Below are 12,688 nucleotides of genomic sequence, written 5' to 3' on the forward strand. Positions count from 1 at the left end.
CCATGCCATTGTCTTGGGATTCTTCTCCTTCTTGTATGCCTATGATTCGCAAGTTTGGTCTTTTTATGGTATCACTCAATACCTGCACATTCCATTCTTGTGATTTCTTAAATTTTTCATATTCTTTGCTCGAGTGGTCTAGCTTGTCCACTTTATCTTCCAGTTTTGATACTCTGTTTTCCATTTCATTCATCCTGTTGTTGAGGCTTTCTCCTGTCATTTCTAATTGGCTTACTGAGTGTTTCACTTCCTTCTTCATTTCAGCCTGAGTATTCTTCAACATTTCTAACTCCTTTCTGAATTCATTCAGAAGTTTATCCCTATCTTCCTTCAGTTCTTTGATTTGTTTGTGTGTTCTTTAAATTCACTGAGTTCTTTTACTATATTTATAAATGTTCTTTTGAGTTCCATGTCCTGCATAGTCTCTAGAGGATTCTCATTGTGCTCCTCTAGAGGATTACTGGTATTTGGTGGGGATATGTTATTTTGGTTTTTCATGTTATTGTGTGAGACTCAAGCCTTCAAATTTAGGTCTGCTTCTCTTTGTAAGCTTTATGTGTCTTTGTGATTTACTTTTTGGGCATGAAAGTCTGGTTCCTCTAAGCTTCCAGTTCTCTTGGAGTGGCCAGATTGCTTTTGTCTTCGGGAGTTTCCACAGAGGCCCAAGTCAGATGAGGATCAGATGCTCTCAGGCTTTTTCCTAAGGCCTTGACCCCTCCAGATTTGATTTTGGCCTCAGGAATTTGGGGGTTGGACTGGCTTGGTATCCCGGCCCAGGAAAGATGCTGGTCTAGCGCAGCTGTTGGCTGTGCTTCCCAGAGATGTAAAGGAAGATGCCGGCAGAAGGGGGCCCTGAGGGCCCCTGGGGACTGCACTGAGGAGCTGGGCTGGTCCTGGAGAGAGAAACCTGCATTTCAGAGAGAGCATGAGAACATCATCTTTAAAAAAACCAAGTTAAACAAAACAGAACAACACAGACCTGACTGCTTGGGGATAGCACAATATAATATAGTATTTTATCTTGAAGGTCCTTTAAAAATTATTTTTATTTTGCGTGTATGAATGAGCATATTGCATGCATGTGTGATAATGCACCTCTGTCATGCAATGCCCACAGAGGTCAGAAGAGGGTGTCAGATGCCCTGGGACTGTAGTTACAGACATTTGTTAGCTGCCTTGTGGGTGCTGGGAATTGAACCTGGGTCCTCTGCAAGAGCAGGCAGTGCTCTTAACTGCTGAGCTGTTATTCCAACTCTGAAAGTCCATTTTTACTAAAATTTTCCATATTGTTTTAATCTAAGAATTCCAGGTGATATTTCTTAGTCTCTTAGAAAAATAGTAGAAATTTTTAGAAGGCAAAAATTTAGAGAAAAGTATCACATAAAATTAAATATTAATTCAGTTTCACCAATCCCATATAAGTACTGGGTCAAAACATGACAAATGTAATTCCTGGCTTATAGTCAGATATATTGGAAAATCATAATGGAAGCACTCTGGCTAAGAGGCACACACATATTGGGGGCATTCAGCCTTTACCTTGCTTGAAAGGTGATTGGAAAAGACAGGAATACGAAGGGCAGAAGTTTATTCTACGAAAAGAACAAAACTTGGCTGTGAGGAATCAGTGTATCCAGTCGACTTGTATGGTAGTGGACAGTGGTGCTGGGATGGAGAGAGAGCCAGGTGATGGCAGGCTGGTGCTGGGAGCCAGGATTCCTGTGCACCCGCACTCCTGCTGGACTAGCCAGCACTTAAGTAGATGAAATTTCCTGTCACCGCTTTATGTTTATACACCACAGGATTCCTACTTAAGAGAAACACTGTTATTTAAAATCCTGATGTCTAGGGTTGTGTGATGGTCTGAGGTAGGGACAGGAGCTTAGATTACTCACAAACTACACTGGCACATTTACCCTGAGTTACTTTGAAACAAACTATTTTGGTGGCTTCTTCCTTTAATTCTTAAAGGAACAGGTCTTTTTAGCCTGAACTCAAAAGAAAGTCTGATGGAATACTGTCATACTTGTAGTACAGGTGAGATGTGAGCATAAATAAAGCCATAGTGAAAAAGTCTGAAAGCATGAATGAACATCTCTGTCATGTTACACATGAAGTAAGAATTAAGTTCTTACTTTGAAAAGAATTTAATCATTACAGCAACTCCTTGTCTCATCAGTAGTCACTTAAAATGACTTTTTTTTTTTTTTTTTTGTCTTTTTGAGACAGGGTCTCCCTGTAGCTCCAGCTGTCCTAGAACTCACTATGTAGACCAGGCTGGCCTTTCTGTTTTTACTCTTTAAACTTTACACATGCAGATTAAAAAAAAAAAAAACAGGTGACAAATATAGTTAGACAACAAACCTCATAAAGTCTGTAATATGAATGTTTTCCAGTACTAATTTTCTTGAATGTGACCTTTAAAAAACAAGATTCAGGGGCCAAAGAGATGTCACAGTGGTTTAAAGCACTTGCTGCCATAGAACAAGCCAGACATGTTGCATTCACTTGTGTGTCTCCAGTACTGGGGTGGCAGGGGATACAACAGGAGGATGGATGGGGCTTGCTGGCTGCTAGCCTAGGTGAAAACCACAAGCTCCCGGTTCAGAGAGAAACACTTCCTTAAATAGGGATAGGGTGGATAGTGTGATAGAAGAGGACAACCAATACTCTACTCTGGTCTCCATGTACACACAGGTGTGCACCACCATACAATGTGTACATACACAACACATGATGGGATTAGAAAAAATTTCTAAAATAAAAACAAAAGTTCGAGCTCAGTCAGACATAGAAAACTAAACTCCCTTTCCTAACCTGTCGTCCTCTTTTCCTTTGTCTTTTTGCATCTCTCCTCTCTTCTCTCAATCTTACTCTCCATTTTCTCATCGTCCTTATCCCTTCCCCGTTGTTTTGAGCATCTGTAGAAAGAATCTAATACACAGAGTGCCTTATAAGTCTTCAAACTAGTTTTAGATTCATAGCAACGAACATTCTCGTTGATTGGACCAGAGATGATATTAGAAAGTGATAGGTGCTGTGGGGAAATACAGGGACAGGGAGATCCAATGCCACTGGCTTTGGCAGGTGAACACACAATGTGTATACACACACACACACACACACACACACACACATAAGCATAAAAATCTTTTTTGAGACAGTGTCTCCCTGTAGCCCCAGCTGACCTAGAACTTACTGTGTAGACCAGGCTGACCTGGATCTCATAGAGATCCACCTGCCTCTGCCTCCCAAGTCCTGGGATTAAAGACATGTATACCATGCCCTGCCTAAAAATATTTTTTTTTTAAAGAAGAAAAATAAGTTACTGGAGAAATGACTCAGCAGTTTAAGAGCATTGGCTGCTATTTGCAGGGGGTCTGGATTTGGTTCCCAGCACCCACAGGGCAGCTCATAACTGTTTGGAACTTCAGTTCCGGGGGATCAGGCACCCTTTTCTGGCCTCCGTGGGCATTGCATGTATGGATGTACTTATTTACATGCAGGCAGAACACTTATACAACATAAAAGAAAACAAAAAAATTTTAAAGGAAAAATATATTAGAAGTTTATTAGGCTGGAATGGAGAATGAACAGTTGGTAATTTGGTCAGAAAAATAAGTGGGGCCCAGTGCTAAGTCCTTCTGGATTTTTTACTTAGCAGTTTAATGGGAAGCTATTGCAAAGTTGTCTTTTGAGTTTCCTATTCTGTTCTTTGGACCTTCTGGTTTTGAGTCATTACTCCCCTTTGTAATTGCTGTGCTTTAATAAAGAATGGTGATGCTGTTAGGTCTCTTGTTTTGATTTCCTTTTCCTTCAGGATTGTATTGATCATTCTTGATTCTTTATCCACATAAATTTTAAAATCAGTTTGTCAAAAACATTTCTTAGAAGGCTAGACATGTGAGAGGCTGAGGCCAGCCTGGTCTGGTTTACATAGCCAGTTCCAGGCCAGTTTGGCCTACAGGAAGACCCTGTCTCAAAAAGATAACCCCCCAAAAGAACCCCATTTATTGGAGTAATGATTACGATTGCATTGAATTTAATGATCAATTTGAGAATTATAATCTTTATGATATTGAATATAATACATTCTTCAAGAGATTTTATATCTTAAAAAAATAATTTTAGCTGGATATGGAGGCTGAGGCAGGTGGATCTCTGTGCGTTCAAGGCCAGCCTGGTCTACATCTTGAGTTCTAGACTACCTGGGGCTACATAATGAGACCCCCCCCCAAAAAAAAAACAAAATTAAAATAAATAATTTTGTTCTTTGAGAGTTTTATATAATGTATTTTGATCACATTTTCCCCTCATCCCCCTAACTCTTTCAAATCCCTCCAATTTCGTGTTTTATGTTTTAAATATTTTTATTTTATGTTTATGAGTGCATTGCCTACATGCATGTAAGTGCACCCGTGTTGTGCAGTACCTGCAGAGGTCAGAAGATGGCATCAGATCCTCCAGAATTGCAGTTAACAGATGGTTGTTAGCAACCATCTGCAAGAGCAGCTAGTGCTCTTAACCACTGAACCATCTCTCCAGCCCTCATATCTTTTTTTATTTTTCCTTCAAAGAAAATATTCTGTCAATTTCTCTGTAGAAGCTCAAAATGTCTGTTAAAAGTTTATTTCCTAGGTCTCTTACAGTATTATTGCTATTGCTATGGGATATAGTTTTTCTGTTACATTTTTTTTAGGAATGTGTGAAAATATAGTTTTTGCTCCTGCACGTACAACACTTATGAATTACCTTACTCTGTTTTATTAGTCCTTCTAGTGTGTGTATTATCCACACAGAGAACCTTAGAGAATTTTATCATCTTTAGATATCTTTACTTCCTTTTCCTATTCTTGTCTTGGATTTAATTTGTAGTGGGGTGGTACTGGGGACTGAACCCACATGAGGCAAGTGCTCTACTGCTGAGCTGTGTCCTCGGCTCCTTGTCTTACTGCATTGACTTGAGCATCTAGGACAGTGTTGTATGAAACTGATGTGTGCTGTTTGCTTGTTTTTTAAATAGGGGATCCTTCTAAAGTTTTAAAATAAGCATGTTTCGTTTTCTTAGGTTTGAGGACATTAACCCATCTCATCATTTATTTGAAAATTTTGAATAGGAGAAACTGATTGAGCACAGAAGCTAAACCTTAGATGGTGTTTTAGTGAATGGGTGAAAATTTTAAATCACCCTCATACTTTCCAAAGTTTCTGTATTAAAAAAAAATTCTTTATTTCAAATGTTTTGTGTTTATTGACATAAAGTTACAGGTTTTTGTCACTGAAACCCTCCTGCTTCATTTGCAATTACTTTCTCTCTTGTGCCCACATATCAGTGTATCTGTCTCACAGAGATGATTTTCATCCTTCCCTTCTTCCCTTCTTCAAATCATTTTATCCACTGATTTGTTTCCTCTTACTCTACTCAAAAAACATTTTATTTTGTTAATTTTCCTACTCTTTTTCTCTCTCTTTTTTTTTCTGTTTTACTAATAATGTTCTGGGAAAATCTGGTATAAACTCTCTAGCTGCTTTAGGTGGAAGATACCATGAAACTAAAGGAAGACAGATCTCAAGTTGCAGACTGTGTTGAGGAGGGGGGACTTTGTTGACTAATGTACTCAAGGATAGCAGGGAAGATCAGTGGATCCTCACAGTTTGATTTCAAGGGAGAGGGCCTGTATAGTGGTCAGGACAAAAGTAGCTTTCGCTCAGGTCTGGAATGTACTTGGTTTATCTCAAGCTAGCCACAGAGATGCTGGGCACATTCCTGGTGCTAATGGTATGGGTCTGGTCAGAAAGCGCCACATGGTAGAACCAGCTGTGTTTTCTCTGTGTAATTTGCCAGAAAGTCTGCAGGGAAGAAGGCCAGAGTTTTTCAGGGGGCGTGGTGGTCACAGCTCAAAACCTTAGTCCAGCACAAATGGACCTCTACAAACGGGTGGTTTGTCTTTACTGTTTTCATTATTTTGTTTCGTTGTGGTTACCCTTCCTTGCTATTTCTCAGCTTCTTTGTTGACTTCTCAGTTCCTTCCTTGCAAACATACAAGCATGTAGACCCTGAGTACTTTTTCAGATTTTTGACATGTATTACTTTTGTTCCATTTAATTTTAAATAGTTTATGATTCCCTGTATACATGACCCATGATTTATTTAGGGATTGCATGCATCCAAAATTTTTTTTGACATGTTTTTTAAACTGTTGATTTCTAACTAAACGATGTTGTTAGTGAGTGATCTGTGATATGAGTTCCTTGAAACTGGAGGGTTTTCCTCGTCCTGTTTACCCATTTCACTTTTCATGTCTTTTCACTTGTTCCTGGAAAGTGAACAGGTTCTTCACTTATGGAAGACAAGTGTAGATGCCTAAATTTGATGTATTTTTATAGTAATTTTTATAGTAATAATTTTTTCATTCTATAAAATACTGAGAAAATACATTGTATTAAATTTAGACTTACCACTTTCTTCTTATACTTCTAATCTTTTTCTTCATGTATTTCAATTGATATCTGTTTACATATATTAATGATTTGTTTTGCTGAATTCACCTATTAAGAACTTAAATTTAAAAGGCATTATGTATTGTTATTTCTATGCTAGCTTCATTTCATCCCCAGCACCACAAAAAAACAAGGGGGGAAAGAACTGTGCAATAAGAACCAGTCTCCAATTTTAGTTTGAATGAGTCTGCTTTTGAATCTGTGTGTCAGACTGTTTAACCAGGCAATAGAAGCTGGTTTAAGTTCCATGGTACAGGTAGGAAATGGTGAGAGAATGTGTTATACAAGGGTGAAGCATTGTTCTTCGCTAGAAGTCTCAGATTTATTTAGAACAGTGCTTAGAAGGACCTGAGTTCCTGCTCCAAGGCTGCTGCCTCTGAACTAGTTATGTCCCATGCGGTATGGCCTTGACTCCCCTCGAAGTTAGAAACAAGTTGAAATTGATCGTTTCTAAAATCCCTTACAGTTTTCAAGTGACAAGAGTAAATGAAATAGAGTTCAGTGGCTAAAACAGTTCAAGTTCAAGTGGGTGATGGGTGAGAAGAAGCAAGAACAAGCATGGAGTTTGTTAAGAATATGAGCGTCCTGGGGCTGTAGAGATGACTCAGCCTTTAAAGGCACTGACTGATCTTGTAGAAAACCCAGGTTCAGTTCACAGCACTTAAACCAGGCTGGTCAAAACTCCCTGTAATTCCAATTCTAGGGTTTCTGGCACCGTTTTCTGATCTCTGCAGGCTCCTGCATGCCTGTGGTGCACATAAACTCACTCAGGCAAACACACATACACATAAATAAAAAGAAATGGGAACCTCCTAACCCTAATTCACACTATATAATATCATGTTATATAACACTACATAACATCTAGTTGTATCAATATAGTCCTGTATTTTCACTGTCAGATGGTAAGAATCTAAATAAACAACCATTTTTGTACATGAGCTACTTAATGAAAAAAACATAACTTTCCAGCCTAATGGCAACTGTGCTCCTGTGAATGTTGTAAAACCCAAATTGTTTTAGCCCTTTTCTCTTTGGTAAAGTAGGTCAGGTTGGACTTTGTATGAAACTGACTAAATTTTACTTTTAGGCAATGTTTTAGGTCAGAGAAATATGATAGCTTCAATGTTACCTGCATTTTATAAAGACATTGGACATCATTTTATTATCTTTGGTAGATAAGAAATAGTGAGATCAGCACTCTGGTGAATATGAAACTTGGGGTTATCTGATGAGGTTATACAGATTCTTATCTTTACAGCCCTTTTCACTATGTTACACTGTATAACATTGCAGTGCCATGAATAAAAATACTGATGGCTTGCCAGTCAGCTAGCCAGGATATTGTACATAGCAAGAGATAACACCGATCTCAGCAGGCAGCACCTGAGAGCGAAATGGGGCAGGATGAAGTATCATGGCCTCCTCACACACTTCCTAAGAACAAAAGGCCTCCACTGCTTTCTGTGTGACATATCACAAGAGTATTGTGAATTATCTTTTTTACCTACTCATGCCTCTTCATTTCCCAAAGGAAACCAAATCGGCCAAGTTTTACAGTATGTCTTACCACAAAATTATATGACAAGATGAGCAAATTATATGTGCATATATTGCCCTCCTTTTCCATTTTATAAAAATGAGTGTATTATTCATACTGTTTTTTTTTCTTATAGCAGTTTTTGTTAGCATTTGCCCATGTTGATATTATTATTTAAGTTGGAGCGTAGTATTACAGGAGATACAGGATAGTTTAGTTAAGAGGTCTAGTGCTGATAGATATTTTGGCTCTTTGTAGACTTTTATTGTGAACAGTATAGTAATCAGTAACTGCTTAATAGTTTTATTTATGAGGTAAAGTTTTAAAAGGGGCATTGCTAGGTCAAACAGGAGTTCTACTTTCTAATGTCAGTATTATCAACCTTGAGCTCTTGTACCACACACACACACACACACACACTTCCATAGATATTATTATTATTATTAAATTAGATTAGATATATTAAGATAATCTTGATAGTAGATATTATATGAATTGAGATGTATGTGTTATGGTTAGAGATTTAGACTCTGTCAAATCTATTAGTTCGCAAAATATAGCCCCTTGACTAGGACCATCCCCATTGTCTCTTGGGATCTGGTTGGAAATGCAAACTCCTTCCTCCCTTCTAAATCAGAGCCTCTGGGGTCTTGGCAGCCTGCCTGGCAATTGTTTTCTGAAGTATTATGAAAGAGAAACAGTCACTTGCCAGGAGCACAGCTACTGGCCTTTGTGGTGTTTCTTTTGGAATTTGCTATTTTTCTTGTTTTAATTATCTTAAAAAAAAAAGACATTTTGCTTTTGAAGTGCTCAATATTAAAAATAGGTGAAGGGGCTGGAGAGATGGCTCAGTGGTTAAGAACACTGGCTGTTCTTGCAGAAGACCCGGGTTCGAATCCCAGCACCCACATGGCAGCTAACAACTGTCCGTAACTCCAGTTCCAGGGGATCTGACAACATCTTCTGTCCTCCACAGGCATTGCACAACATGGGTGCACTTACCTACATGCAGGCAATACACACATACACATAAAATAAAAATAATGAAATTCTTTAAAATAGGTGAATATTCCTTTCTTCTTTTTTTTTTTTTTTTTTGTCTTTTTGAAGCAGGATCTCCCTGTAGCCCCAGCTGTCCTGGAACTCACTATGTAGACCAGACTGGCCTTGAACTCACAGAGATCTGCCTGCCTCTGCCTCCCAAGTGCTGGGACTACAGGTGTGCGCCACCAAGCCTGGCTTCTCCCTTCTTTTTTAAAATTTGTATTTCTCTGCTCTTTGTTTTTGGTATATGGCAAATGAAAATGAATACTCTTTGAAATTTACCTAACAGTTGTTTTTAGTCAGGTGACTTTTAAAAACCAATACATTGGCTCTTTACTATTTTTCACATACAAATCTTTTTGTTGTCTCAAATGGCGGCTTTTGACCTTTTTTTAATGCCTCTTTTCCTCATTTTTCGTTTTCAGTTTCCTAGCTCCACCCCACTCTTCCCCACACCTGCTCCTGATTATTTCTCTCTCTGTTTCACCCGCTTGCTTGCCCTCGCTTTCTACTTTGGAAGTGCTAGGGTCATTTACTCTCAATGAAATGTCCTGCCCTTTGATTATCCTCCTTTTGCTGTGTTTTTGTTTGACTTTACTTTTATTTCTGTGCTTTTGTGCCAGTCTCTTGCTCATGTAAGGACCACGGTTCACCTACATCCCCTTCGCTCTTTGCACTTCTTTGCACATACTAGTTGGTAGTTGCTTGCATTTATTCTCAGACATATTTGGGAATCAGTGTTAACAGAGAACATGTTCTGGAGGTACGTTTGCACACTTGTGCTGCCCACCGATTTCTCAAACTATGGAGTAGTGGGATAGTGAGCATGCACAGGAGTGGGTCTACTCAGCCCATTAGCTCAGTTTAAAGCTGAAGGGTAGCCAGTCCACAGCCATTAAAACTATTTTTTCGGTCCTGTTATATCTAGATACTTATTTATTTATTTACTCGTTTGCTTGTTTGTCCGTCCATCCATCCATCTATCTATTTATTTATTTATTTTGGTCTTTTTGAGACAGGGTCTCCCTGTAGTCCCAGCTGCCCTGGAACTCACTATGTAGACCAGCTGGCCTTGAACTCACCGGCCAAGGTCCCCCTGCCTCTGCCTCCCAAGTGGTGGGAGTAAAGGCATGTGCCCACCACGCCCTGTGCTAGATACATTTTATGTTGATGATAGTGTTTCTGGTGTTGTTTATATAAAGGACAACCCAGTTTTTACTTTTGTTTTATATCAGCATAGGTTTAAGCATGTTCCCTTTTTGTGAATGTGAAACTTAAAAATACGGTATCAGCAAGTTTTTTAAGTCTTTGCAAAATTCTCCCTAAAGGAGCCACTCTGGCTATATTATGCTAAGTGTCTGTGAGCCCATACTAACTGCTTCCTATTGATGAAGTTTCCTGTTCTTATTAAGGTACAAAGTGCTAGATTATCCCCACATGCTAGTCAAAGAAGAATATATATGCTACATTGTGTAATAGTGACATTTTTATTTCAAATTTGCTATAAAGGACTATAACTTTATACTTGAAACTAAGTTTGTGTGTGTGTGTGTGTGTGTGTGTGTGTGTGTATAGGACTTAAGATATGCTCTGTAATGTTCTGAAGAGCTTTTGAACAGCAGCAGCATCTCAGTGATGGCTTTTTAGATGGTGGTTGCTGGTCTGCTTTCAGTAATGGGCTTTTAGCTCATCAGGCATATGTTCTAAAGGCGTGTTTGAGGAGTGAGATAGTGTTATGGCTGGCCCAGGGCCAAAGCTGACAACTTTGAATGTGTCACTTTAGTGAATTTTGAAAAAAGTTTTCCTCATAACACCTCATTTAGAAAAAGTTTTTAGCTCATTGTGTTGAAAATGAAGAACTGGAATGCTTTAGTAAAATTTTGTGATTGAAAATAAATTTTAAGTGTGACACAGTAATGCAAACCTGTAATCCCAACAACTTGGGAGGCTGCGGCAGGAACATTTATAAGTTCAAGGCCATACTGGGCTACATAGAAGAATCTTATCTTAATAAGTTATAAAAACTAAATATAATAAAGACCCCATTTAGAGACTGTATTACTTCTGCAGTTGTATATTAGAACTTATATACTTCAGTCTCTTTGATTACTGTTTTGTTGTTTTGAGATAGGGTCTCCATAGGTAGTCCAAACTGGCCTCAGAATCTAGATCTTCCTGCCGTGAACTCCCAAGTGTTGAGATTACAGGCATATGCTATCCTGTTACTATTTTGAAGGTAATAACTTTTAACTTTATTATAATGTCATAAGCTTATACATTTTTGTTAAATTGTACCTAAAGTAAGCAAAACCATTTTGTCATCTTTAGAATAGCTTAAAATCTCAATTCTGATCCTTTTCAATCTTGTTCATAATCCACTTTTCAAAGTAATTTTTAATATTCAGTTTCTTCATTCATTTTTCTGACTTAACATAGTGTTGATTTCTTGCTGGGTGGTAGGCCCTGTGAATTCTTTTTCTGTTTGTAGATAACATAGGATTTAGAGATTCTGTAAGTAGGAAGAATTCTGCCCAATAACTTTCATATTTCATAATATAAAGTATGAACTTTATTACTTTTGTGCCATCAACTAGAAGCTGATGGTCTGTCCCAGGTGATTGGAGGCCAGGTTGGCTGGATGTCGGAAGGTAGAGCTGCATCTCTTCTCCAGGTGCTGATCACAGTACCAGTTTCCCACGTAAGTGTCAAACTAAACTTTTTCATTCTTCCTTTTTTTTAGTGAGCATTTGTCCTGTGCTTTCACGTTCTTTCTTCATGGAGAAAGTAATGTGTGTACAAGTGTGGAGATTGCCCAACACCAGCCAATTTATTTGATCAACGAAGAGCATATACACATGGCTCAGTCTTCACCTGCACCATTTCAAGGTAAGACAAAGGCATTGTGTCCACTCTCAATCCTGCACCAGAACCAGCACCAGCACCTCCAAATGAATAGCTGCTGTGCCCAGCTAGGTTTCTATGGTGGGATGTTAGCTTAAATGAGAGCATAAAGAAGAAAACCACCACCATATTCCAGGCAAGTAGCCATAGCTTGCTAATCATGTATATAGCATGGTCTTAGTCAAGCTGTATTGAAGATATAATTTCCTTGAGAACAAAATAAGGCTGTTAAACATTTGAAAACTATAGGTTTTAACTGAAATCGTTACATTGTTGTATTTGTTAGCAGGATTTTAAGAATGCAGTAACTTAGAAGATTACTGTTTAACTTTTTTTAAATTTTATTTTATTTTGGTCTTTCTGAGACAGGGTCTCCCTGTAGCCCCACCTGGCCTGGAACTCACTATGTAGACCAGGCTGGCCTTGAACTCACAGAGATCCACCTGCCTCTGCCTCCTGAGTGCGGGGATTAAAGGCGTGCGCCACCATGCCTGGCTGTCATTGAAAATTTCAACCAAAATAAAATCTCTAGAGTTGCTCGTGTGTAGGTTCTTCAGTGATGTTAATATTATTGTTACTTTTTTTTTATTACTGGTGAGAACTTTTAGTATAATTTGACTTATACATCCATATTTTCATCAGTTCTTATGTTTTCCGTCTTGATCCCCAGTAACTTCATGCATTCTTTAATTTTACTGAGCC

At 38.5% G+C, this 12,688-nt stretch overlaps 1 protein-coding gene across 1 annotated transcript in view; it reads left to right on the top strand.

The window, feature by feature from the left end:
• The window catches only part of Med13l (mediator complex subunit 13L), a 352,308-nt gene that overhangs the window by 269,680 nt on the left and 69,940 nt on the right, over positions 1-12,688 (top strand). Inside the window, exon 5 of the mRNA XM_008847464.3 lies at positions 11,826-11,971. Within this exon, the coding sequence (XP_008845686.2) occupies positions 11,826-11,971 (146 nt within the window). The remainder of the gene's footprint in view (positions 1-11,825; positions 11,972-12,688) is intronic.

This window comes from Nannospalax galili, unplaced genomic scaffold (assembly GCF_000622305.1).
Source record: "Nannospalax galili isolate Female #2095 unplaced genomic scaffold, S.galili_v1.0 scaffold120, whole genome shotgun sequence".
NCBI classification, from domain to species: Eukaryota; Metazoa; Chordata; class Mammalia; order Rodentia; family Spalacidae; genus Nannospalax; species Nannospalax galili.